We start from the raw sequence: 27,626 nt of genomic DNA, 5'->3' as shown, positions 1-27,626 counted from the left end.
CTATCCTGAGGAAATAGAAGACCTCAAAATTGAAGGGCATTTTCAAAATAACTGGCATGTATTCTTCTAATATATCAATGTCATAAAGAAAAAATGAAGATTGAGGAACTTTTTTAAACAAAAGAGATGACAGAGTTGGGACAACAAAACACAACTTGTGATCTGGGATTTTCTTTTGGTATAAAGGATATTATTGGGACAAATAGCAAAATCTGAATAAGGTCTGTAGACATGACTAGTTAATTCAAATATTAAATTCCTAATTTTGACAGGTATAATATGATTACATAAAAGAATGTTTTTGTTTTTTGGAGATACATACTGAAGTATTTAAGGGTAAGGGATATTATGTCTTCAACAGACACTCAAATAGTCCAGGAAAAAATAATTACATACACACACACATGCGCGTGCACACACACACACACACATATATGGAGAGAGAAGGAGAAAGAAGCCATGTGGTTAACATGTGGGTAATCTGGGCAAAGAATATATAGGGATTCTTTGTGAAATTCTTGTAACTTTTCTGTAAATTAGACATTAACTCAAAACTTTAAAATTATTAAAAATAGACACACGAAAAACCTCATGAACAAACAAAATTTAGTTCTAAGAGCAAATGTCCAGGCTCCCTAACACAAATCTTGTAAGGAATTCCAGCTCAAGCCTGCCTCAGGGGAAAGTGGGCCTGGTTAGCTACTTGCTCACTCATCCAGCTTCCTATCTTCACAGATAGAAAGTGAGGGAGGGGATAAAGCAAAGGGCCTTCATTGTATATGGCTGACCGAGTTGTAATCTGGAGTTGGTAGCCTTTGGTAAGGCAGATCCTAAAGTGGACTCTTTTTGTCAGTGGGGCTTTTGTGGATGTTTTTGGAGCTTCTGCCCAGCACTCACTGCATTTCCTGGTGTGGGTGATGCCTCCCCCAGCTTTTTACTCAGTAGTACACCTCTAGTGATGGCCAGTTTTATGTCCCAATTTGGCTAGGCTAGATTATAGTACCCAGTTACTCAGTCAAACATTAATTGTAGGTGTTGCTATAAAGGTATAGGTGTAGGTATGGGTGCAATTAACATCTACAATTAGTTGGCTTTATATAAAGGAGATTATCCTCCATCATCTAGGTGGGCCCAATCCTTTCAGTTGAAAGAACAGAACTGAGGTTTCCCTGAAGAAGAAATTCCACTTGTGAACTGTATGGATAGCTCTCACCCAAGAGTTTCCAGCCTGGACTTCCTGATGACCTGCCTGCCAGCCCCCATAGTCATGTAAGTCAGCTCCTTGCAATACATCCCTTTCTCTATCTATCTATCTATCCATCCATCCATTATTATCATCTATCACCTATCTATACTACTGGTTCTATCTCTCTGGTAGAATCCTTTTCCAAGTATCATCTTCTGGCTCAAATCCCACTTGTAAGTATTCTTGGTAGATCTCTTAAATTCCCCACTTCTCCCTTGCCCACCCTGCCCATGCCTTGAGAAAAAAAAATCACATGCGATACCTAGTCCTTCTCTATCATATGTATGTTTTTTTGGCATCTGGAAATTTTGCTCCAAGTTTCAACTATTGTATGAATACTAGTTGAACTGTTTCTCAATTGCACAGGACCCTGGGGGCACATACTCCTTGCTGGGGAAATGTTTATTTTGTAGTAAACAGAAGATAAGGGAATGCACTTTTAAAGTTTTTGCTAGGGTGACTCAGAATCATAACTAATACTATAGTTGTTATCTTAGTTTGGGTCCTTCCAGAAGCAACCTTGAGACAAGGGTTTAGGTGTACATATTTCAGAGGTGACCTTGACAAAGATCTGAAGGTATGGGAGAAATGTGGGAGGACAGGGAAGGGAAGGCTGCCAATGAAGGGTGTGTTATCAAATTACCACTGCTGGCAATATGATCTTAACCTCTTGGGGGAACTTGAGCAGTCAATAGGAATGCTCACTTCCAAACATTCCAACCAGAGTGGTGAGGGAGCAGGGGTGTTAATACACTGCATCTGTTCACTTGCTGGTTGAGAGCTGCTTCTCGGAGGCTCTTGTTCTCGTGTATTTGGGCCCTACTCTACAAATTTAAGTGTCAGAGTCCGCCTTCCAGCATCTGAATATTAGGCCTGCTTCAATCAAGGAGAAAGGGATGGAGTGCTGACAGTGTCTGCTATAAGTGCCAAAGCTTATTTGACCCAGGTATCTAATATATACCACGTACGATGGTGTGTAGGAAACAAACTCCTTCCTTAACAGGTTAGAACTACTTCTCTTCCATACTATTAAATTGTTTTCATCAATTTCCACTGGAATTATATATTTAGCAAACATAATGGGTGTACATTTTGTAAATTTTTTGACAATAATGTTATATTTATAACCAAAATGCCATTTATTCTACTACATCCTTAAAGAAGATTAAGGGGTTTATCCAGAAAGACATGTAATTCATTGCAAAATAAAATACACCTTCTCTAGATAGCTCTGAATATTTATAGCTGTTATAGCAAAAACAATTATTTGGTTACAAATTCTTAATTTGTGGATTGCTTTGACTTTGATGGAAATACCGACTTTCTCCCTGGGCCTTGAAATGTTGACCCCAAGAAGCAACTGCTATGATCTAGGTCTTGAAGGCAGCTTCCAAGGCTTGAGCTTTCTCTGTGATGTTCTTCTGAAAGGGCATCATGAAGTCCTCAAAGTCTACCTCATAAGTGAACCTCTCCCGCCGCAGCTCCCTTTTCCTGATCAGCTCTGCTGTTGTGGCTTCAGGACTCCAGATCTTAAAACAAACAACCGTATCCAGAGCAGGCATGAATACAAAAGCCAGCCAAATATGTCAGTATCCACTCAGTGTCCAGTATGATTAACTTAAAACTATCAAATTTACTTCTAAATCTATTTTAGCTTATGTGTTCCTCTTACATGAGGAAGAGGAGTTACATGGGCATCGCTAATTCTGATGGTGACTGTTTGGACACCTGAAATGCTTTTCAGTTACCTCTGATGATCCTCTGCTGTTCATTTTTGGGATGTCAAAACAAGGAAGAGATGGAATTAGAAGATCATTTGGGTTTGTTACCTTTATGTCTTATGGGGAAGTCATAAGAAAATTATTTTCATAGTAGAAGGCAGAGGGGGCTGGTGGTCTCTTATTCAGCATGGCTTGATGGGGATTGGCAAGACCACTCTTGTTCTCCAAAGATGTCTCCACCTCTTTAATTGTGGATATTTAGGAAGCTACTGAATAAATCCAGTGTTGCTTAGTATGAAACTCCCAAGTGAGATGGTAGTAAGAGTACTGGGGTCTGAGAAGCACCAAGAAAATGTGTCTATTGAACTTGTGACCAAATGGGGACAGGGAATGGCATTGACCAAAGAATACTTTAGGTTTTCAAGGACAACTAAAATGTTAATATAGAAATAGTAATAGAGGAAACCAGATATTGGAAGCTAAAGAAGGTGAACTTACTGAGTTGAAGCAGCAGGAATTGGCAAAAGGATACCTTCATATCATAACTGTGAAAGATAATCTTTGGCCATTTGTTTGGGTGCTCTGCATGAAATGTATTTAGAAAATGATATGAGTTTACAGCATGTTATGAAGATCTTTCCAAAGTACTTACCCTCTGTGGAATAAATGTAATATCCACTTTCTTGGTATAACCACTGGTAATCAATGAATTGAGATAAACCACATTATCCTTATGGACTTTCTTTTCCTCTGATATGGCTGGTACATAAACTGATGAAAGTGGTTCCTGGAAATGAGACAAAAGAAAAACCAACCCTATCAATTGCAAAAACCTATATTACACTTTTTTTTATATTATTTGTTGTTCTGTATCTTGCTCTGAAGCCAAGTAAAAATAAAAATGTTACTATATAAATTATAATTTGAAATGAAATAGAATATTATAACTTTGGATGGGGTAAGATAACTAGTTTGCTTTGTTTAACTCTACTTTATTAGTAGTATTGGTAACAGAGCATTTAAGTCTTCAAGATACCCATTATTTATCTATGGTCACTGATTAACTAGAAAAATTAAATTATCCTACTAAAATGATAATGATGTATGTAGTAGAAGCTTAGCTGATTGATCATCCTTCACCTCTGGCCATTCTTACTCTCGTCCCCTCCATGTTTATTACTTCTTACTGTTGATTGTCCTCGATGTTTGTTATAATCCCTTCACCCTCTCCACTTCCTACCACCTTACATTTCTCCAACCCTTTCCAATTTCCAATTCCAATATTAGAGCTTTTCCTTTTTGAATTTCATCCCTGACCTATGTTTGCCAAGGATCACCAGGGATTCCTCCTGCTTCCCTAAAAGAAGCTTCTAGCCTACTTAGAAATGCACTTCAACTGATGAATGGATAAAGAAATTGTGGTTTATATACACAATGGAATACTATGTGGCAATGAGAAAGAATGAAATATGGCCTTTTGTAGCAATGTGGATGGAACTGGAGAGTGTTATGCTGAGTGAAATAAGTCATACAGAGAAAGACAGATACCATATGTTTTCACTCTTATGTGGATCCTGAGAAACTTAACAGCAGACCATGCGGGAGGGGAAGGAAAAAAAAAAGTTAGAGAGGGAGGGAGCCAAAATATAAGAGACTCTTAAAAACTGAGAACAAACTGAGGGTTTTATGGGGGGTGGGAGGGAGGGGAGGATGGGTGAGGTGTATTGAGGAGGGCACCTGTTGGGATGAGCACTGGGTGTTGTATGGAAACCAATTTGACAATAAACTTCATACAAAAAGAAAAAAGAAATGCACTTGGGCTTCGCTGCTAATGACAAAGTCTTGATCTCTCAGTAATCTCTATGGGCAAAAACCTTAAACTTCTGCTGGTAGTTTAGAGGCACCCACATCACTCCAGATTACCGGGAACAGTCACTTGACACTTTTAAAACTTCTAGAGTCATTCTGCAGGATATCCAAGTCACAAGTGGCCCCATATCCCAGGGTTCATTGGTAGTCATTAGAATCCCTTAGGGGGTGCCTGGGTGGCTCAGTCAGTTAAGCGTCTGACTCTTGATTTCAGCTTAAGTCATGATCTCATGGTTCATAAGTTTGAGCCCCACATTGGGTTCTGTGCTGACAGCACAGAGACTGCTTGAGATTCTCTGTCTCCCTGTCTCTCTCCCTCCCCTGTGCTCGCTCTCTCTCTCTCTCAAAAACAACCATTAAAAAAATAAAATTCCTTAGAAGGAAGGTAAGATGTGTAATGAAAAATTATGATACCATAATGAAGGAAAAACATGCTTTGCTTCATTCTTCTCACCCTACTTCCCTGTCTAGGGTGTCTCATCAAATCTGTATAACTCAGAACCAAATATATACATATCCAATGCCAATTCTTTTTTCAACATTCTAATTGTGTTTGGCTGAACCATCTTGGTTTTTACATGGATTTTATTTGCAATGAGCCCTTTTTAGACTTTTCCATACTAGGAATTTCTTTGCTAGCTATTTCTTTAAAAGTACTGCATAATAGTGCTGACAATATGGTTGTATATTATTTTGCCCATGCTGTATAACCACATGTACATAATGACACTGCCCTAACCCCCAACAAGTTTTTAACAGGTTCTAGTTACTAATGGGTAGTCCATTGCTTTTCTTACCTCCTCTTTCTTAATTTCAGGGCCTTCAGTCTTCATTTTAGGAGGTGGCTTGCCTTTCAATTTTTGATTTTCTGCTGGTTTTGGCAAGCTATCCAGCTTTTCTTGAATCAAACTAATTATTCTATAGTCAGCATACGCCTTTGCGATATCCATGGCAGTGTGCCCTGTTCAAGACATAAATTCAGAATAACAATAAACAGATTGATAATAAGCCAGGTAGAAAACCTCAGCACATCAGCCCTTAGCATACAGTAGTAAAGGTGATTAGTAAAGCAAATGGTTATATGTAGGGTCACAAAGCTAGATCAGATATTCTCTAAGGTGGACCCAGCTCTAAGATCTCATAATTTAAAGTGCCATTTACTGGCAACACAACCTTTTCTTGTTTTTGGTTTTGTTTTTGTTTTTTTTAAGCGTGTTTCTTAAAAAGTTGATAGGAAATACTGGCAGGATATTTATATGTGAATATTTGATTGATGGTTCTCTTCCCACATTGCGTACATTTCCTTTTGTGTGATAATTTTACATTATTCTCCCCTTTCCATGATATAAGGAGGTATATTCAAAAAGGCCTGAGGAAGCTGGTGTCACAGTGTGCTGTGCACATGGCTGGGTATTATGACACCTGTAATATCCTCAGGCAGACCTAAAACAATACTACCAGTGACTCAGAGGAAGCCTGAAGCAGCCAGAAATATTAATGCTCTCTCAGATCAAAAGGAAGCAACAGCCTCCACTATAAGAAAATGATACCTCCAAGCAATAAGGTCAAATAGTTATTCAAATTTTTATTTATTCTTCAGATGTGATATAAGCTAGGCCTCCCATTTATGTCCTAGAGAGAACCTCAAATTCAGGAATTTGTTCAGCTTTGGAAAGAATCCACATTCTATAGTCTTTAAACTATGTCATTTACTAGGAATTGACAGTTGTAACAGTGTGAAAACTCTGAACATTGGTGCAAGCCCACAAACTAATGCTTATAGGACTATAGTGAAATAACCACAGAAATTAAGAGTGGGTAATTAGAGGGGTGCCTGGGTGGCTCAGTCAGTTAAGTGCCCAACTTCAGCTCAGGTCATCATCTCATGGTTCGTGAGTTCAAGCCCCACATCAGGCTCTCTGCTGTCAGCACAACACTCTCAAAAATGAATAAACATAAAAAAAAAAGAGTGGGCATTTAGAAATTTTTAGATAGATTTGATAGAAGAATTTTCTGTCATTTTAATCTAGTGATTACAAAAACCCTTGTATTTCATGTTTTTTCTCATCTCATTTTCTAGGAAGTCACTTTTTCTTGTACTTTACAAAAGTATCCGTCCATGACAGATTGCAAACATAAAGCACTGATCCTTTCACACCAGTGATTGAGAGGCACTCCATAGAAAACCAACTTGTGTAACATTCAACTTAGGTTTGCGTTTGCAGTAGTAACTCTCACAGGGAAATGTGGTCCTACAAGAATAGAATCAGAAGAGGTTTGGAATCTAAATTCTCCTTTTCTGACTGTAACTGTATCAATGATATGAACACATACCTTTTCTATTTTCCAGTTGGAATTTAGCACCGATATCAAGTAGGTATTTTACAGTATCCAGTCTGCAGCTCTCAATAGCTCTAGTTAAAGGAGTGGTGTTGTTGATGGAGACTGCGTCTATCACAGCTCCAGATTTTACAAGAAGCTCAACAATATCTTGCTGGCCTGTGTGGCATGCAAAATGAAGCGGAGTCCACAGGAAATTATCTGTTGCATTAATGTTAGCCCTATAAAATAAGACAGATGCACAAGCTAAATATATGGGTTGTTCCAAGCATTGGAGGCCGAACGTGCAAAGCCAGATTTCATACAGTTGTCCAGCTATAAACGAGGGAAGCTCTGAGTAAAGTTAAACTCTGTGCCATAATTTTTCTTGACTTGTGCTCTGCATTATCTGACAGTCTTAATTTTCTTTGCATAAATACATATTTTGTTTAGTTTTTAAAGGCACTTAGATCCCAGGGGTTACACATTTTGCAAAGGTTAAAATTAGGGAAAATTATATAACTGGATCCAATGAAGGTAAAAACTGATAGGAAATATAAAAGTCATGTTATTTCACTTTGAGTCTACTTTCTCTGAGTGTTATAGATTTTTAAATGCACCTTCATTATTAAAATTCTAAGCATCTAAGTGTAGTATTTTAAATGTCAGTTCTTTTTAAAAAAAATTCACTGTTGGGGCGCCTGGGTGGCTCAGTCAGTTAGGCTTACGGCTTCGGCTCAGGTCATGATCTCATGGTTTGTGAGTTCAAGCCCCGCATCGGGCTCTGTGCTGACAGCTCAGAGTCTGGAGCCCACTTCGGATTCTGTGTCTCCCTCTCTCTCTGCCCCTCCCCCGCTCACGTTGTCTCTCTCTCTCTCTCAAAAATAAATACTAAAAAAATTTCAAAAAAAATTCACTGTCCAAAAGTTCAAATTCTCATTAATTGCTTTATACTCCCTCTAGATAATATACAAATTTGAATACTTCTTTGACCTTCACCCTTATAGTAATAATAATAACAACTTTTATCAAATATGCAATTGCTTTGCTAATAAGTGATTTACATATTTTAAATGATTTGATCTTGAAAATCTGTGAGCTGAGTCCTATTAGAGCCCCATTATAAAAATGAGGATATGGAGGCACAAAAAAGTTAAGAAACTTACCCCAGGCTATTCAGCTATGGTACAAGAAGGAATTAAACCTGAGAAGTTGCTTTAGATTACAAAGTTAAATAAAAATGTGATGCTTTGATGTTTTAAAGATATTTACAAATGAACCAAGGAGGTTCTGGAGGAGAGAAGAAGGGACATGTCATCATGGCCATTGTACCACTTGTTTAAATTTGTTAGGACCCCCCCCCCCAACATATACACAAGAGACAGATTAAAAAGCAACATGTAAAATGAATAAGTTCTAGAGATCTACCATACAATAGTGTGATTATAGTTAATATTGTATTATACACTTATAATTTGTTAAGAGGGTAGATCATGTTATGTTTCTCCTACAATAAAATTCTTGGGGCACCTGGGTGGCTGAGTCAGTTTAAGTGCCTGACTCTTATTTCTGCTCAGGTCATCTCTGCTCAGGTCATGATCTAGGTTTGTGAGTTTGAGCCCCTCAACCGGCTCTGTGCTGACAGTGCAGAGCCTGCTTGGGATTCTCTCTCCCCATCTCTTTTGGCCCCTCCCCCCACTCACAGGCAAGTGCATTCTCTCTCTCTCAACAATAAATACATTTTAAAAATTATCTTGGTAATTTAAAGTAAAATTAAAAGTGACCTAGTAGGTAAAGCTCTCTAGTAAAGCAACTTTGTGCGTAGTTGTTATTGGCAAGCTATCTGTGCGTACACACATTCCCAGGTTCCCATTAGCCAACTTTCCCATGCAAGGTCTACCTCTAATCTAGATTTCAGAAATGAAGCTCTTTCTTTGCCCTAAAATTCTGGAGTTGAATATAAAGACCCATGAAATTTAAACCTCACTCAAGAAAGAAAACCCACCCTTTTTCAAGAAGAAACTTGACAGCATCCATGTTTCCACTGGCACATGCAGTCATTAGTGGTGTTTTGTAATAATTATCCTTCATATCCACAGGTATTCCTGATTCAAATGCCTTTTTCAGAGAAGCCAGGTCTCCTGCCTTGGTGACGAAATTAATATTTGAAAATACCTTCCCTGGATCATCAATGTACCAAGCGGAGTCATCCTGAATGGGATGTTCTGGTGGATGGTCTCGGTTAAACCGATTGCAATCAGTTATATTCTTGTAGGTTTCAATCATGTAATAGGGTGGCCCGCCATCACTCCGTTGGGGAAATACATGGTCAGGGATGATGCAGATTGGGAGGGGTAAAACAAACTTGCCTTTCTTTACCTTTTTGGCCATCCCTTTTTTCTTTTTCTTGGGCCCATATGATCCCAAGACATAAGACTTGCTTAAGTATCTGGTTCCTTTAAAGAAATCATTAATATTGACCCCACCTCCCCGTAATTTTTCATGATATTGAGCTACCATAGCAAGCTGTTCCGAGGTCACAAAATCTTGCCTCTCCTCCAATGTCAACACGAAGTCCTCCTTGCTGACTGTCCCATCACCTCTGTCCACAAATGAAAAGGCTTCCCGAAGGAAAGTCTCATGTTCTAGCGACCAGTCATGTAGTCTAAGGGCCCAGAGTGGATTCGGATTTTTGGCTCCTGGCCGTGCCAGTTTATTAGCAGTTCTCTCTGCCCGCCGTATTTCTTTGTTTGCTGCTTTGAAACTGCCTTCTTTGGCCACAGCTCTGGGTGTTTTATGATCTAAGTTCTTCCATTTCAGGTCACATCCTAGAACATGAAGCATCATTATTATGAATATTGCCCAGGCATCTGCATGGCTCTGCGAATGACATTCATCAAACCCTTTTCTTAATTTTGATCTATTAGTAAAAAATTTATCCCCTATAATTACCAAATTAAACTGTGATTTTTTTTTCTGTGAGCTTCACTTTGGTGAATTCTGAAATATGTTTCCAATTTATATTCTCTGCCCCTAAAGAATTAGGACATTGATCCCTATAGATATATGAAACAAATATCATTTTGGCATACTTGCTAAGCAGACCTGCTACTAAAAAAAGAAAAGAGTGAGGGTAATATTTGAATATAGAAAGAAGCTGGGTTCAGATAGCTTACTGGGCCATTAGGAACTCAGAATGCTGCACCTGCTTCTTTTTGAATGATTATGACTGCAAACCTGTGTACGATCTTAAACTGTATTCCCCACGGAATCCATTTAATTTCTATTGATCTGCTGTTTTGTGATAAGGTCATGTGAACAACCTAACCCAGGAAAAACCAATTTGTTCATCGAATCTGAAAGACTTCCAGTATTACATTTGTGCTAATCAGACACTGAAATTCATTTTCCTTCTTGGTCCCTTCCTTAAAATGATGACACCAACATTACACGTAGGTATTCCCCAAATAAATAAACTTCTCCGGGTACATTGGAGAGTCGGCTTAGTGCCACTAGGAAGGTTGTGCTGTCTATAGTAAGTGTCTTGAGACATTAAAAATCCGTTATGTATATAAATAAGTCAGACAATGAAGAAGCTCTTTCTAGTGTTTTGCATCCAGAAGAAGCCTCTCCTGTTGCTTTGCCAACATCACATAATCAAAGAAGATTGCTCCCCAATCAGTATGTCTAGCAATGAAAATGTACAGGTGGCTGCGTGAAGAAATAAAGCATGCCCTGCCAATACTTCATAGTTGTATTCCTTGTCAAAAAGAAAATTAGTCACCAGTGCTTTTGAAGATTGATACTTCCTTTGGTATTGTCAAACTGAACATTTTATACTAAGACTGATAATTTTAGTAGTGATAGAAAAACTCAAAAAGAGTATTATGAGAATAAGGATTCTAAAATTTCTATATTAAACAGTGACTTATCGAAAAGGGGGCCTGAGGCTGGTCTCGACAGTATAATTCCATAGCAACTTCAAGAATGCTGTTTTTATTTAGCTTTTTCGCTTCTTCAAGGTGTCGAGGGGTTTATCTACCATCTCCCAAGCCACTGCTTCTATACTCACCCCTAAGGATCAAAGGATCTTAAAGCTGTTTGATCTTGCCTTCTTATGCTCCCAGTTTCCTCCTAGTTAGAAACCTTTATGTGGATAAAAGTTTCCAACATCCCAGCTTAAAGATCTGAAGGCGTTTTTTTCTCCTCTGGCCTTGGGACTTTTTATCTCCTCCCTTATAATTAGTAAGTACAGATCCATTCATTCCCTTTGTGACTTATGATCTGTGGTCGAAGGTACTCAACTTACAGCTAGTGTGGGCTGACAAGCCAAAGGCCCATGAGAAAGAGAACTCTCCTGGGGTGCTTCCCTAGAACTGTTCCCAGCTCCCTGCTTCTGCCCTTGGATATGACACACTGCTTACCGGGACTTGTAAATTGCTCTAGCAACAGGAAGAAGATGGTTTAATGTGGGAAACAGTCCAGCCTTCACATTTAAGTATAGAAGACACTAAACCCAGGGAGTTAACTCAGAAAAGAGCATTTAATTGTTAATGCATGGTTTGTTGTTGCTCTGATTGCCTTAGATCGAAGATTCAAAAGGTGAACATGTAGTTGGTAACACTTATACTATGGAATTAGGTCACCCACATAGGATCTAGTGAAGTGGTTGTACCTCCAAACATGCAAGAGAACTTAGAATGCTTTCAGCCACTTGTTTTAGAAACACGGTTTAGGGGCACCTGGGTCGGTTGAGCATCCGACTTTGGCCCAGGTCGTGATTTCATGGCTTGTATGTTCGAGCCCTACATTGGGCTCACTGCTGTCAAGCCTGTCAGTGCAGAGACTGCTTCGGATCCTCTGTCCCCTTCTCTCTCTGCCCCTTCCCCACTTGTGCTCTCTCTCTCTCTCAAAAAAAAAAAAAAATCTTAAAAAAGAAGAAAACATGGCTAGTCTCATGATTCTGCCAGGAAGATGAAACCTTTCTGTGTCATTGGGCAAGGCCTTTGGCGTGGCCTACGCTCCAGCCAAATGTGCTTCTCAATTTGCTTTCTGTGACTTTCTCCCAGGAGTATATAGATGATAGAGAATGTGCCTGGTGATGTTTATCCTAATAAGAAAGCAGTTAACATGTTAAAGTTGAAGAATTGTCTTAATCTGGGCAGCTCTTTTGTTTTTAGAAATAAATTATGTTAAAAATGCAATATCAGGAGCGCCTGGGTGACTCAGTTGGTTAAGTGTCCAACTCTTGATTTCGGCTCAGCTCATGATCTCATGGTTTGTGAAGTTGAGCCTTGCACTGGGCTCTGTGTTGACAGAGTGGAGCCTGCTTGGGATTCTCTCTCTTCCTCTCACTCTGCCCTTCCCTATGTGTATGTGCACACACTCTCTCTCTCAAAATACATAGACATTTGAAAAAGAAAAAAAATGAAATGTCAGAATAAACTGCTAATAGTGACAAATGTGCAAACAAGACTGATGAGACCATTTTTGGGGCAAAAGTTGCATTTGATACACGTTCCTTTCTTTATTTGTTAAAAGTGTTTATTGGGGGATGATGGGGGGGAAGAGTATGAGTTTGTATAAGTTCATAAAAAGTAAACATGAATTCGTTATTGCACTATTAGTTACGCAAGCACATTAGTTTATCTATGTTAGTGGTTACAATTTAGGATCTCTATGTCTCAGGGACTCCTGAGATTCTCTGTCTGTGTAGAGGACAGAAAAGCAAAAGTACTTTCTCTGCTGTATTCTAGAGTCATAGGGCTTTAAGTTTTTGCCTATTACTCAAACTGGGGGAAAAAAAAAGCAAAAAACCAAACCCATTACTACAACGTTCAGCAGAATGCAGTTCCACTTTTCACAAAGTTAAAAACTTTTAATGTACTTTAAGTTAGCATGTAATTGACACCAAATGGATCCAGATCTTTAAACTTAATTGGCTAATATTCCCATTTTAAGGACTACATTAAGCTATACATGCATAGTTTATATTCCTAAATTAATAGGTACCTAGAAGCTAAAGGTAAACCGAAAATAAATTTCAAATTTTCCATGAAAATTTTCATTTTATCTTTCTCCCTAAAATATTTCCCCTATAATTTCAAGTGATTTAGGAAAGTTATCCTTGACACAATTGAACAATTTTTTAATGAAATAATTAAGAATGCAGACTAAAAGACATAGTTTTTCAGTGTTCGTCCTTCAGATTGGTGGACATTTTTAAAAGGACTTTAAAAACTATAAGCATTTTAATAATTAGCCGACATATGAATAATCCTCTTTAGATTTTTAATGACAACCTAAAAACATTTCAGAAAATGAGTTTTCATCACTTTAAGACCTGATTCATGATTTCACAGAAGGTAGAGTAAGAAAAAATTTTCAATTTTCTTTCTACATATATAACTGTGGATGGGTTATTGAAAAAGATATGCAACTGACAAGTGGCAGGCCCAAACTGTCTGCTCATCTGCAACATGGGTAAATCATAACTGCTTTAAACATAAAATTGCTAGACACTTTTACCTCGCTGAGCTATATATTTGCAGCAATCTGCAAAACCGCCCATGGCAGCATAATGAAGTGGTGTGTTCCCATTCAATGCAATCAGCCCCATGTCTCCCTTGTAAGCAAAAAGCAGCTTCAATATCTGCAAAATAAACAGTGGATATAGTAGAGGAATAGGAACATACATTTATTGCATGAAGACTGACACCCCAACTTGTTATCTAATAGTTACTTATGCTACATGTGGCTATTTAAAATTAAATCGAATTAAATAGAAAACCATTAAAAAAAATCCAGTTCCTTAGTTTCACTAGCCGTATTTCAAATGCTCAAATCCACATGTGGCTATTGTATTATACATCACAGATATACAACTTTTTCACCATTGCTGACAATTCTATCAAATAGCTTTGACCAAGAGTCTAGAAAATTCAATACTCATCTAGGGCATGCTATCTTGGTGAATTCTAGTAATTCTAGAAAGCATCAGCCCATAGAAAACATTATCAGGGAAGCAAAGTCTTTACCAAATGTGACTTCTATTGTGATGTATATTTTTATTGTGGGGACAAGACTCAATGACAGAAACAAAGATAGCTATGTAAAAACTCAGAAAATTGAGTAAAGAAAGGTTAGACGTAATTCAGAATTAAAAAAAAAAAATAGGATAGCATTGGTTCCTATTTCGTTTCTGCAGTGTCATTGTACCTATGAGATATCCTTTACTGGTATGTCCAGATAACCAGGATACTTAAGAGTTTAAAATTTAGGTGAGTCATTAGATGCACACAAAAACTCAGGGAGATAAGAGTTTGTTGGCATTGTTCTCCCACAGTTTGGTCAAGCCATATTTTGAAGATTCTGATATGTAATGGAGGCATAAAATAAAAAAGTCCTGATTGGCAAAACTTTTAATTTGTCATAGTTAAGAATACAGAAAAACATTATTTATTTTATTTGTTTATTTGTCATACTTAAGAATACAGAAAAAACATTCATTATTAATGAATAAACTTAGCAAGCAGATAAAACTGAAGGGCTAGAAAGTTTTTAAAAAAACATTTGATCTGAAATATAATTTTAGAATTATCTAGGGAAATCAAGACGGTAACTTCGAAAACATTCTTAGTGTAACCTACATGATATTAAAACAATTTGTGAAAAGGTGTGAGCAACAGATTTTAAAGCAAAGGGCAGATTATTACATCAAAAAAGCCTCCTTTGGCAGCAAAATGTGCAGCATGATGTCTCTCATTGTCAAAGGCATTCACTTCACCTCCTCTTTCCAATATCCCTCGGACTAGCTCTAGCACTCCTTCTCTTGACGCTTCCATTAAAGCCGTTCGACCTGTGGACTGGATGAGAAACAGATCAAATGCCAGTTATGCTTGTTATCTTAAATCACTTATTTCGTATAAATATGGTCTAAATCCATTTGGCCTTAGATTCACACTGACATGTTTAGTTCTCTGTATTTTTATTGGTTTCATGTAACAAATAGGAAAAATGAAGCCAGCTGGTCCATGTAGAAGAATTTGAATATCAGAGTCAAGGTCACACCAGATGTCCCTGTGAGAAATCAGGCTATAAAATGCATTTTTTTGTAAAGAAAGTAGAGCAAAAGGGGGGGAAAGAGGGTAAAGTATATGCTAAAATTAGGTTATAGGTGTTTTCTAATGAGGAAAAAAATTGATTTTTTATCATCTGGAAATGACTATTAAACAATAAGAAAACTCAATAAAATTGGCCAAACAAGGAAAGGGGGCAAGATAGATATGGGAAACAGCAGGACTACATATTTTCTTTCCAAAAAGATACATTTTTATTAGGCATCAGTGGTATCTTTTCTATTTTTCTCTAATGATCTTTTACTATTATGCATAATAAATACGAATTTTCCAAACGTAATTAGGAAATAGACTGTGGAATCATGGCAATATAAAGATAATGAAAATCTATCATCTTAAAACACTGTGAATAGAAATGAATAGTCTATAAGCTAACAGGATAATTTTACCATAATTAAATGTGAAAATTACACTACTGAGCGTCTATAATTTTAAAAAAAAGGAATCACAGGAATAGTCATACTGAGTTGATAGCATTTGGATTGGCTCCTTTTTCCAAAAAGGTCAGGCACATATCTTTAACATCATGTGCTTCTTCACACGCTCTAAGGAATATTGGCTTTCCTTCACAGGAAGAGTTGTTGACATCTGCACCATGGTCCAGGGCAATCAATGCACAGCGATAATGCCGCTTAGTAGGCAAAATGCAGTAAAACAAAACACCTGTAGAAAAATAGAATCCCCAGAGAGTATTTAAGTCTCCATATATTTGAACCAGATAGCAAGGAAAAGATAACAATTTTGAAATCCATAATTGGCTAGCTGAAGGTGGTGGAGCAAAGGCATAGTTGCCTTGCTTTTTCCTTCTGTAACCAACTGAAATACCAAGACCGAGAAACAAAAGAAGAAAGTCAACCTTTGATAGAATCAGAAAACAGTTACGACCAAATGCGATTGGACCTGGTTCAGGGGAAGAATCAGAGTGCTGATATGTGAGCCCTTGTCAACCATGGATTCTTGCAGCCTATACCCCACATGCAGGACTGTGGGTGCTGGTTGGTGGGTTGCTGTGTCCCCTCTGAAACTGCAGAGTGACAAAGGAGGTGGTACTGGATGATAAAATGTGCAGACCAGCCATGTGTAGCGGTCAGTATAGCAGCACTGAGAAGACAAAGTACATGACAAGGGGCTCTACCATTTTGGCAAATCGTTTTGTTCCAATGAATAAAGGAAAATGCTAAATCCCCCGTCCCAGAACTTATGACATATAGGTCCTCAATATAATTCATGTCAAAAATGTACTACAGATCAGGGGTATTGTAATCTAGGCAAACAACAGTCAGGCTCCAAACTGACTTTGTAATGACCTTATTCTAAACAGGCTTCATTCAAAGAGGAACAATAAGCAAATAAAAAACTAGCATGTGACCTATTGGGGGGAGGGGGTGTAAGATACTGAAAGAAAGAAACCTGATAGTAAAAGCTAGGCAAAAACTACATACTAGGAAAACTATACCATGTGAAAATTATTGACTGACCTATTTCTATGATAGCAAAGAAGCTAAATATAACTTTTTTCTTCTAAAATAAAAGTACAAAGATAGGCCAAGACCTTTAAAAGAAGGGCTGCTAGGACAATAGAAGATAAATAGAAGGAAAAGATGAAATTAAGCCAGCTGAAGTTAGGAAAGAAATGGTAGAGGAAACTAAAACCACCAAAGAAAGGGAAGTCAAATTGGAAGCAGGAAAAAGGAAAGCAAAACCATCATCCAGGATGTGAAGGAAAAATACAAAAGAACTAAGGAGAATGTCACAGATGATGGAAGAGTTGAAATGGTCTAGAGGCAAAGGAGAGTGAACATGTATGTAATTGGTGTTCAATAATAAAACACCAAGTGGAACATAAAAAAATGGAGATACAATAGAAAAAAACTTTCTTGAAGTGAAAACCTGAATTTCAAGGTTAAAAAAGCATACTTGGGTCTCAGGAAAAATGGATTAAGAAAAATCAATGAGGCATGCGTATGTAAAGCTAGGTAGAGAAGGTGTCCTGTGAGCATCTGGGAAACAGTTCAGATCCTATCTATAAAAAGCAAAAGTCAGTCTGGCCTTGAGATTTTGCTACTGTAATAGTCCATGCTAGAAAATAACTGAAGTATCTCTACAATATCACCTGAGAAAGAAAGTAAGGAGTTTTGTACCTATCAAACTGTTGTTCACGTATAAAAGCAATGGACATGTAAGTTTAAGGATGCAAAAAGTTATTGTACTAATCTCTTCTTTCATAGCAAAATATTAATGAATACCATGTAAAGTGCTACTTTAATAAACAAAGTTTTAAGTATATGTAAAGCTATCAAGTTTGCCATTAAAACAACCAAAAACAAGCATCCAACTGTGGGTTTCGGCTTCACAAGTTTGAGGTTCATATTGGGCTCTGTGCTGAAAGTGCAGAGCCTGCTTTAGATTCTCTCTCTGGCCCTCTGCCACTTGTGCTCTCTGTCTCTCTCAAAATAAGTAAACTTAAAAAAGAAAAAAAAACTAAAACAAAAAAAAAAATCAGTTCTCTTCCCAAGAAAAAAGACAGATGTTAACTAGATTTACTGTGGTGATCATTTTGCAATCCATACAAACATCAAATTATGTGTACACCTGAAACTAATATAATGTTTATGTCAAATATACCTCAATTTAAAAAAATCAGTAAATAATAGGGGCGCCTGGGTGGCTCAGTCGGTTAAGCATCCGACTTTGGATCAGGTCATGATCTTGTGGTTCACAGGTTTGAGCCCCGCATCAGGCTCTGTGCTGACAGCTCAGAGCCTGGAGCTTGCTTGCTTCAGATTCTGTGTCTCCCTGTTTCTCTGCCCCTTCCCCACTCATGCTCTGTCTCTCTCTCTCTCTCTTGCTCTCAAAAATAAATAAACATTAAAAATTTTTTTTTAAATCAGTAAGTTATAAAAATAGATAAAACTACCATTCCAACAACCAAAAAAAAAAAAAAAAAGAACTAAAAACAGACCATTAACCTTAGAAAATATAATACACACAACAAGAAAAAGAATATATGGGGACCATATAGGAAAATACATTTATACATATTTATTTATATATTTTATATTAAATATAACTTCATAATAAAAAATAAATGACAGTTCTGAGGCCAAACCTTTGGGGCATCCAGATAAATATAAATTGGGTAAATTCTACCATTAAATAAAAATCACAATTTATATAAAATCAAAATCTAAATATATTTCATGTAAACAGACACATCTAAAATAGGGTTACTCAGAACAGTTAAAACAGAAAGATGGTCAAGGACATGGTTGAAAATAGAAAATCAAAGATACAACAAGTCATATGAGGCAAGAGTGGACCAAAACAACAATAAACAGCAATGTGATCTAGAAATACCAGAGGCTGAATTCATTACAAAAGGCCCTAAGGCACTTATGAAATAGATATTTTATAATGATGGCATGCGTAACTCCCAGTCAAAGTCTATCTGGGCTGACTCTTTAAGCCACAAAGAACATGAATCAAATTCTAAAACTGAAGTGGAAATAAAGGGAAAAAAATGGTGGACAGTCAAATTTGCATACTGCATGTAGGACTGGGTATGCATTCCTATAAATGGGAGAACCAATGGAATGGGGGCTCTAAGGAACTAGTCTAGCTTAACCCTTAAAGGGAAGACAGTATTCCATTCTCCAGAATAGACAGACACTAATTAATCCCCAAGGACATAGGAAAGAGTTTTGGCTTAGAGATTTACCTTTTCCATATTCTGCAAAATTGTTCAAAGTACAGTTTAGCCTAGAGTATGTCCCACATCCTTCTAAAGATCCAGTAAGTATTTTAACCACTTAAATGTTTGCTTATCTTTTAGGAACAATGTCCAGTGAGGCATACATCAATCCCTGGAAAATAGGATGTTAATGACCAAGACTATGCAAGAAGCAAAACAGTTTGACAAGTGAGAGGACAACTAAGGGATGTGCAAGGTGAGCTAGATGTGTTGAACTGGTGAAGACAAGGCATTCACTCAGTGCAGTAAGCCTACCATGGGTTACACAGAATCAAGTCTCTAGGGGGCTGTACTAACAAGGTTATGTGTGCAACAAGATTTGTACTGGTCCCAAGTTTTGTTTTCTATCTTTAATTCTTCCTATGTGATTTGTCAGATTATTTTCTCATGCATTCATCTTCCAAAACCTTGACAAGTTTAGTATTAATTTGAATGAGCTTAGATAGTAGCCATATGGCTATTGCATTTGCTACAAGTATTCACTTAACCCTGTTTCTAATTTTACTTGTTCAGTTTTAATTTTGCAATTTTAGATTTTTATGATATAAAATGTCTCGACCTTTGAAAAAAACATTTGTTTCAAACTCTGGAAGGTAAACTGTTCTCCATTACAGTGTTTCCCCAAAGTACATTCCACAAAACTCCAGGTATATAAGATGCCATAAGGAAAAACTATTTCAAGGGTCAAAGAAATATGGAAAATATCCCTGTATCAAGTCTGACAAATGTGAAATCAACATGTCTCAATTTGTTTTATCCAATGGTTCTCTAATGAATTTGACAGTGGAACCAATTTTGCTTGTAACCCTTATCAACATCTCAGCAATTCAGTGGTCCATGGAACACTTTGGGATATGATATTCTACAGAGTTTTAAGAGGCTTTTTTTATTCAGGATTTAACATTTTAAAATGCATTTGACCCCTGAATGCATCCGAAGTTCATTTCGTTATGTGGTACTATTAAGTAATTAAATGATTGTTCCTTTTCTTTGTCCTCTCTTATTGTTTTAAGCAAGTCACTTATCAAATACCAAGTCTGGAGAGAATTACAAAAGCGGATTTTGTTCCTGTCAGAAAATATTAACATTAAAAATGGGATTTATTTATCCAGTGTGGGACTGACGTTAATGGCTTTGTACTTGAAGCAACTCCTTGGGACAGCTGATTAAATCTACCAATTTATATTAAGCCTGGTGGTAATTTTCTTGGTGATTTTCACAAGGCTGTGTCAAGTCCTTCTGGAACTTTGAGTTATTTGGGCCAGAAGCTCCCAAACATGGTCTTGAGATGTGATTAGGGAGAACAGAGTAGAGAAGTGGGGGCTATCTCACCTAAACAATAAAGGAAATGACATGTCTCAAGTTTTAAGTTCTTTTTCCAAATACAATTAAATTGACCCTAGAACATTGGAGTTTATACCGGCATCCACCTTAGTCCTTCCAGTTCCCAACTATAACCCCCTTTCTACGTCAGACTGCTGTTGAGAGGTGCCAAAGTCCTTTTGGAGCCCAAAAGAACATTATTTGATGTTCTAAAGTATTAAAAGGAATAAGAATGCTCTCCATCCTCTTTTGTCTTAAACAAGATTTTTATATCTTATAATCGATGATTATGACTATGGTAATGACAATATATGTAAAAATTCTCCACATTTAGGAAAGCCACCAAACATAGATTAATCTAACTCTAACTTTCTTTTTAAATGAGAAATCTCTCAGATCTTGTCTCCCTAAGATCTACCCATACTGTTTTCAAATTATGGGGAGACAGTGTCCTTAGATACAAGAGTGAGAACCTGGCTCTTCACTTAAACCCATGAGTCTTTCACTTCTACAGTTGGAAAGCAAAAATGCACTATTTATTGATTTCTGGCTACAAAGTAGATTGCATCTGTTGGGCAGAATGCTGGGATTTTTACCTTTTCCTTCATTATCAACTATACTCATGTCAGCCTTTGCCTTGGCTAATATTTCCATGGACAATTCATGACCCAGTTCTGCAGCCCTCATTGTCGGAGTACAGCCCATCTTGTCTTGCACATCAGGATGAGCACCAAGGCTAAGGAGAAAGCTGACCATATCAATGTCATTGGAAATTGAGGCTAAGTGCAGAGCACTGTGTCCATTGACCGGTTCTGTGAAATTGATTAGTTCAGGGTATCCAAGCCTGATCAACTTCTCTATCTGCTTCATGTCTTTGTTCCGAACACACTGAAGAACTTTGTAGATCTGCAAGTTCTCAAGTCTCTTATCTGCTAAAGCCATACTCGACCACCTTCTTGAAGATGCTTTTCTGGACCAAAACAAAACTATAGCAGCAAAAACAAAAACAGAAACATACAAAACTCAAAGTTAATTTTGTCATCTGTATTTTGATTAGATAGTAATATTTTATACCTTCCCTTCTGAGAAGAGAGGCTGTTTCTTACGAAATGATATTACCATAGTTTATGGCAACTGACCTCATGAGAGTATAAATTACACATAAAAACATAGGACATACAGTTAGCATAAAGTTAAAATATTTCAAAACAAATCTTTCATTCTAATTAATATCAGCCTTGCTGTGAAGCTTTCTTGTTAATTTAATTTCTTGTCTCATTTAATCTTCCTTCCTTGACACAGCCTCCCCATTTTAGCCACAAAGAAAGTAAGGCTAACAAACGTGCCAAGGTAAGGTTTCATTTTCCCACTACGTGGCTCTGTTACCAGCATGCCCCTCAACAGAGACCACACAGGTTTTAGCAGTTAACAAGTGTTAAAAAAAAAGAACATGTAGAATTTTGAGGTGCTTATCATAAGGAGGAATCTACTGGATTCTGTGAGATACCAAACGTGATTACTGTGTCATCTTACATGGGAATGAGGTAGGTGAACAGTTGAGAGAGAACTGCAATTTTCATAAATAATCCCACTGTTACATTGTAATGAGCATTCTAATATGAAATATTATCTCCTTTTATTTATGGAAAAACAATATTTTCAGTTTATGGAAAAACAATTTCAGTTGAGTCAGGCTAGGTAGACCCAGCTTGCTTTTCTTTCCTCACTTTTTCTGGGAAAAAAAAACCCATTACCATATTGGAAATCCATTCCAGATCATATAGTACTGCTATCCTAGGCCAAGTCATTGCCACAGACTTCTAATTTGTCTCACTGCTTCTACAACAGATCCCCTAGGTTCCTTTCTCTGGTCAGTCCTCAGAAACATCTTTTAGAAATGTATCAGATAAGGTCAAGCAACCTTTGACCCCCAGCATTTTGTATGGATCTGCCCCTTCCATCCCCTATGATAGCAATGAGTCAAAGACCAAGGCTTAGTCTGTGTGTGAGCACATGCTCAGGAAGGACATCAGCCAGTCAGCATCCTAAGGGACCCTTCTGCCAGAACTATATGGACAGACTACTGTGTGCTGATGCTGTTAAGCAGTAGGGTGGGGTGCTGCAGTTGTAGGAACCATGTTGGCAGTCAGGGAGAGTGTGTGTTACAGAGACTGAGACTTAGGGCAGAGGTTGGGACTCAGTTGTGCCAGAATTCACCCACCACTTTAATCCATGCAGCATGTTAGTTAATGCAGCACTAGCTCAGGGTTGCAGAAGTAAATATCCTCTCCCCACCCCCACCCCCCCTTAATTTTGTATAAGCTAGTTAGCTGAGTTTCTGTCCTTTGCAATTGAACAGATTTCATCTTACTACAGAATCGGAAACTGTATCATCTTTTCTCCCACAAACCTGCTCCCTCACCTATATTCCCTCTGGCAATGAGTTGCACTTTTGAACGCTTGCTCCTCTTTAACTATGTCTCTCTAGGCAACCATAACATCTCCATTGCCTGTTCTTGTCCTACCTCACCACCCACTCTTCATTCTCCTTTGCTGGCTCCCATCTTCTGCCAGAAGCCTGTTGGGGTGACAAGGGCTCCGCCCTCAGGACTCTTGTCTATTCTCACACATTGCCCTGATGGTCTCATCCTGTCTCATGACTTTCATGCCAATTTGAGGTTTCTGAGTATTCACTCTCTGACTCTCCCCAGAGCTCCAAAGTGATGTATCTACCTGTTGACTCTTCATTCTCACAAGGAACTCTAATAGGCATATAAAATATAAAACATCCAAAGCCGAACACTTGATATCACCCTTTCTCCAGTTCTCCCCACTTCCAGTAATGGCATCACCATCCATCTGTCTACTCAGATGAAAATACTCAAAGTTATTCTTCTTTCTTTCCTCACAGGTCCCCTACTCTTTAAATCCACCAGCAAACCCCATAATACTACCTCCAGAATATATCCTCACATCAATTACCAGTGGTGCTATCCTAGGCCAAACCCTTGTCACAGCTTCTAATCTGTCTCACTGCTTCCTCAGCAGCCCTGCAGAGCCATTCTTTATTCAGTACCCAGAAAAAGCTTTGTTAAATGTAGATTAGACAAGCCTCCACCCCCAACATTTTAGTATAATTTTTTTTAATGTTTATTTATTTTTGAGACAGAGAGAGACAGAGCATGAACGGGGGAGGGTCAGAGAGAGGGAGACACAGAATCTGAAGCAGGCTCCAGGCTCCGAGCTGTCAGCACAGAGCCCGACGCGGGGCTCGAACTCAAGGACCGTGAGATCATGACCTGAGCCGAAGTCTGATGCTTAACGGACTGAGCCACCCAGAGGCCCCTAATTATTTTTAATATAAAGAAAAGTTGAATACCCATATATCCATCACAGATCCTACCATTAATGCTTTACTCGCTTTCACTGATCTATCCATCCCTTGTCTACTCAGCCATCTATTTTTTGATCCATTTCAAAGTAAACTGCACACATATTCCAGCAGGCAATACCCTTAACTGGAGTTCAATATTTGTTTACAGTTCTTTTTTTCCTTTTTGTCTTTTGAATATGAAATGTCCAATAATTAAGTGTTCCATTCTATAAGTTTTGACAATTGCATACATCTATGTAACCCAAACTCCTATCAGGATATAGAACATTACCAGAAAGTTCCAGAAAGTTCCCATGCCAGAAACTTCCCTCGAAACTATTTTTTAAAAGCAGTTCAACAGATTTTCATTGTAATCAGAATAAATCTAAACCCTTCCTGTTGATCTTTTAAGAACATTTTCTCTGCCTCTGTGATCTTACTTTACTCCAACCTCCCTTGATAAGATGACCTCCAGCCACACTGACCACCTTTCTGCTTATAGAACAAAAGTGCATTCCTGCCTCTGGAACCTCTTGTTCCTTCGGCCTGGAGTGTTCTTAGCTCAGAATTTCCGTTGGTTGGCACTTCTCACCATTCAGACAGCAGCCACCATGTCACTTCATCTCTTTCCTTTCTTTATAATGAAATCAAGCACTTCTGTATATTATATTTCTATAGATCTGTAGATATAGATATATTCAATTTATATACTGTGTGACTTCCCCAGTAGTATAGAGCCTTCATGGAACAGAAGTTTTATATTATAATGACCTTTATTTCTCCATCACCCAGAACCTGACTTATGTGGGGCATTCAAGTAATGGTTGCTCCATAAATGATGACTGAAAGTTTTAAGATTGAGGAGTGGAAGAAACCAAAGAGAATGCCCAGGTTTCTAGTTTGAGCAACTGGCTACCTGTGTCTGAGATGGGGAGTGCAGGACGCAGTCAGATTGGTCAAAGAGTGTAGACAGTTATGCTTTGGCATGCTGAGTCAGAATCTACATAGCAATATGGAACACAATTCAAGAGAGAGAGATCTAAGCCTGGTCTATGGGCAACTGTGGGGTTTTCAGTGGCTGCAGGCTCCTGGGAGACTGGGTGAAGGAAAGGAGGAAAGAGTGTCAGGGAGAAGGGTGAGCATCGCTGTCAAAGGCATGCTGCTGCCTTTTCTCCCCATTCTTCTGCCTGCTGTTTTTTCTTTGTGCTTCCTCCTCTGCCGCTGGGACATCAGTCATCACACAGCTTGTGGCTTCAATGTCCTGTTTGCTGTAGCCCCTCTCTTCCCTTCTAATCTGTTTATAACATGTGGTCGGCTAGGAGACCAGATAATGCAGCTGCTTAGAACCATGTGTGTAAATAGGCTCCCCGTAAGTCCTGAGCTTCCCCACAAGTCACCCACTTGGCCTTTGCTCCATGCCTTGGCGATATTTACTTTAGCAGCTGCTTATGATTTATTAGTACCAGCCATATCCTAGTTAGGTGCAGTGGCATACTGCACACATAGGCACAATGTACACAGGAATAGGATACAGTGCTTCCAAATAGCTCCTTGACTATCCTGAATCTATGCCACCTCATTTGTGTGAACAGAGACATCCTAATCAGAGACTTCAATGCTTTCTCTGGGGCACCCACCCCTAACAAAGAATTAGCAGCATGAAGCATGTCCAGTCAAGCTACAGTGATGAATTCCACAGCCCACAGGCCAGTTCTACAGCTTGTACTCTTCCAGCCAAAGCCCCAACGTGCTGGGGAGAGAGCAGTTCCCCTTCTCTGTCCTTCACAACCTACTGCCAAGACTGAACAAGAGCCTCACCCCACTGAAGGAAATAACAGAAGTCCTTCCCTCTAGTTCTGAGTTCTTCAAAATTGTGAAAGCATCTCTGATCTTCAGGGGAGTCATCATGTATACACACACCCCAACATGTACACTTTACCTCTGTATGACGGCTGAGCCACCCTGGCATACCCCTATCTGATCATCTATATGGACAATCTCAAGAGATAGTGGAATAGAACAGGGTTTCTTCACCTGAGGTCCATGTTTGGGTCTAAGCCCTCTAAAATTATATGACAATCTGCAGTGTGTGTGTGTACAGGTACATTTTTCCCCTGTGGAGGAGAGATCCACAGAACTCATCAACTTCTCCAAGGAGTCTATGACACAAGGGTGTCTGCTAAAAAGAGGAGTGGAGGGAAACACACTGGGAATTTCCACATAGTGGAAAGAGTGTGGGATTGCAGGTGGGGAAATCTGTTTTTGTTGTTTGTGATTCCCCCCCCTTTCTCTGCAACATTATTTACATAAACTGGTTGCAAAAACCTGGACATATTATCTACCTGGTTTGTGCCTCAGTCTCTTTATCTGTGAAATGGGGATGACAGTACCCACTCGATGGTCCATATGAAGAGGAAATGAGACAATTCTAGTAAAGTACTTAGCAAAGTCCCTCAAAGCAGGCTCACTATGAATAAATCAAATGTCCGTGGGTTTCAACTCCCCCAGAAGCCACAGTGTACATTTGCAGGGTTCTTTACGGTCCCTTTCAGTTTTAAGTCTCAGAAAAATGCGGTAGGGGAGAGGGGTTAAGGAGTAACTTCAAGGTAAAGGCCAGGTGGCAGGGAGCAAGGTGCCGAGCTCACCTCTTAGTCGTGGGGGTGATCAGGGGCGGCGGTTGCGCCTCTGTCTGCTGGGGCGCCCGGCGGCCCAGGCCCTCGTTCTCTGCCGCCTGGCGCGGGCCCCAGCCGCGACCTCGGGCTCCCAGAGCCCGGCGTGGGCGCCCAGCCGTGAATGGTGTCTCCTTCGGCAGAGCAGGCGAGCCGGCGCGCGGGGCAGCAGGGAGCGGACGTGTGTGTCCATGGGCCCCGGGTCCGCCGGGGGCGAAAGCGCCGCCAGGTGAGAGCGCAGGGGGCGGGGTGGGAGCAGCGGTGACTTCGCTGATTGTGAGCTTCGGCCACGCTCCGCCTCGCTGCCAAGGCAACTGCACCGGTGCGCGGCGGGGCGGGGCTCCGAGCCCCGCCCCGCTCCACCAGATGGCCTGGTCCCCGCCTGGTGGCCGGCCGCTCCGGGATACTGGAGGAGGGCTCTGCAAGCGCAGCGCCACGGATGGCAGAGACCTTGCGCCCAAGGCCAGGACTGCAGCTGTCCTTCTCCCTTCTTTCATCCTCTTCTCCCACTCCCCTGCCCTCATCCTGAAAAGCATTGTATTCGAAACGTAAAGCTCCTATAGTAAGATCAACCAACCAATTAAAATATAGAATAAAATAATTTTATACATAAACTTAAATGAAAAATATAAAATGAAAAAAAATATAAAATGAAAAAAATATAAAATATAAAATGAAAAGAGACAACTGCTGTTGATTCTGGTGAATCTTCCCAGAATTTTTCTTTGCATGATTCAGGATGTATATAGGCTTAAAAATATTTATACACAAATGATAGCAAATATAACAAGGAGATCAGTTTATTTCAGGGCCTGGGGGTGCGCGCTAACATCCTAGCCCCCCAAACACACTTTTTTTGCAGGCAAATTCTGACAGCTTTTTTATGTGAATGCAAAACATGTATGCTTTTAAAAATAGGATGTAACAGGGGTGCCTGGGTGGCCCAGTCGGTGGAGCATTCGACTTCCGCTCAGGTCATGATCTCGTGGTTTGTGGGTTCGAGCCCCGCATCAGGCTCTGTGCTGACCACTTGCTCAGAGCCTGGAGCCTGCTTCAGATTCTGTGTCTCCTTCTCTCTCTGCCTCTCCCCCGCTCACGCTTTGTCTCACTTTGTTTCTCAAAAATAAATAAGTGTAAAAAAAATTTTTTTAATAAAAATAGGATGTAATAGCTTCTGATTAAGAGCAATAGTTTCCCCACCCCAATTTGTTTTTTAC

At 39.1% G+C, this 27,626-nt stretch overlaps 1 protein-coding gene across 2 annotated transcripts; it reads right to left on the bottom strand.

The window, feature by feature from the left end:
- Nucleotides 1-2,468: 2,468 nt before the first annotated feature.
- Nucleotides 2,469-26,663, bottom strand: ANKEF1 (ankyrin repeat and EF-hand domain containing 1). Of its 2 annotated transcripts, XM_007086815.2 has the most exons (10): nucleotides 26,386-26,663; nucleotides 20,964-21,353; nucleotides 15,757-15,956; nucleotides 14,871-15,020; nucleotides 13,684-13,807; nucleotides 9,161-9,983; nucleotides 7,171-7,397; nucleotides 5,634-5,797; nucleotides 3,620-3,754; nucleotides 2,469-2,775 (listed from the first exon to the last, which is right to left on the bottom strand). In XM_007086815.2, exons 2-10 carry the CDS (start codon nucleotides 21,307-21,309, stop codon nucleotides 2,617-2,619), a joined length of 2,328 nt encoding a protein of 775 aa, XP_007086877.2. In that variant the 5' UTR covers nucleotides 21,310-21,353; nucleotides 26,386-26,663; the 3' UTR covers nucleotides 2,469-2,616. The 2 variants fall into 2 exon arrangements, with proteins under 2 accessions (XP_007086877.2, XP_015395081.2); XM_015539595.2 differs by lacking the exon at nucleotides 20,964-21,353 and having other exon boundaries at nucleotides 26,386-26,661.
- Between the last annotated feature and the right edge of the window lie 963 nt (nucleotides 26,664-27,626).

Source organism: Panthera tigris, chromosome A3, assembly GCF_018350195.1.
Source record: "Panthera tigris isolate Pti1 chromosome A3, P.tigris_Pti1_mat1.1, whole genome shotgun sequence".
Lineage (NCBI taxonomy): Eukaryota > Metazoa > Chordata > Mammalia > Carnivora > Felidae > Panthera > Panthera tigris.
The sequence above is the reverse complement of the archived record's forward strand: the minus strand, read 5'-3'. Positions and strand labels throughout refer to the sequence as shown.

What these genes read in the sequence shown, in the direction of transcription:
- ANKEF1 (XM_007086815.2), bottom strand. Translation starts at nt 21,309, where the DNA reads ATGGCTTTAGCAGATAAGAGACTTGAGAACTTGCAGATCTACAAAGTT. An exon ending in CCAAAGGAGGCTTTTTTGAT is followed by an intron (nt 13,808 to 14,870) that starts GTAATAATCTGC and finishes TTTATTTTGCAG; the next exon opens with ATATTGAAGCTGCTTTTTGC. An exon ending in CAAATATATAGCTCAGCGAG is followed by an intron (nt 9,984 to 13,683) that starts GTAAAAGTGTCT and finishes TTCATGTTCTAG; the next exon opens with GATGTGACCTGAAATGGAAG.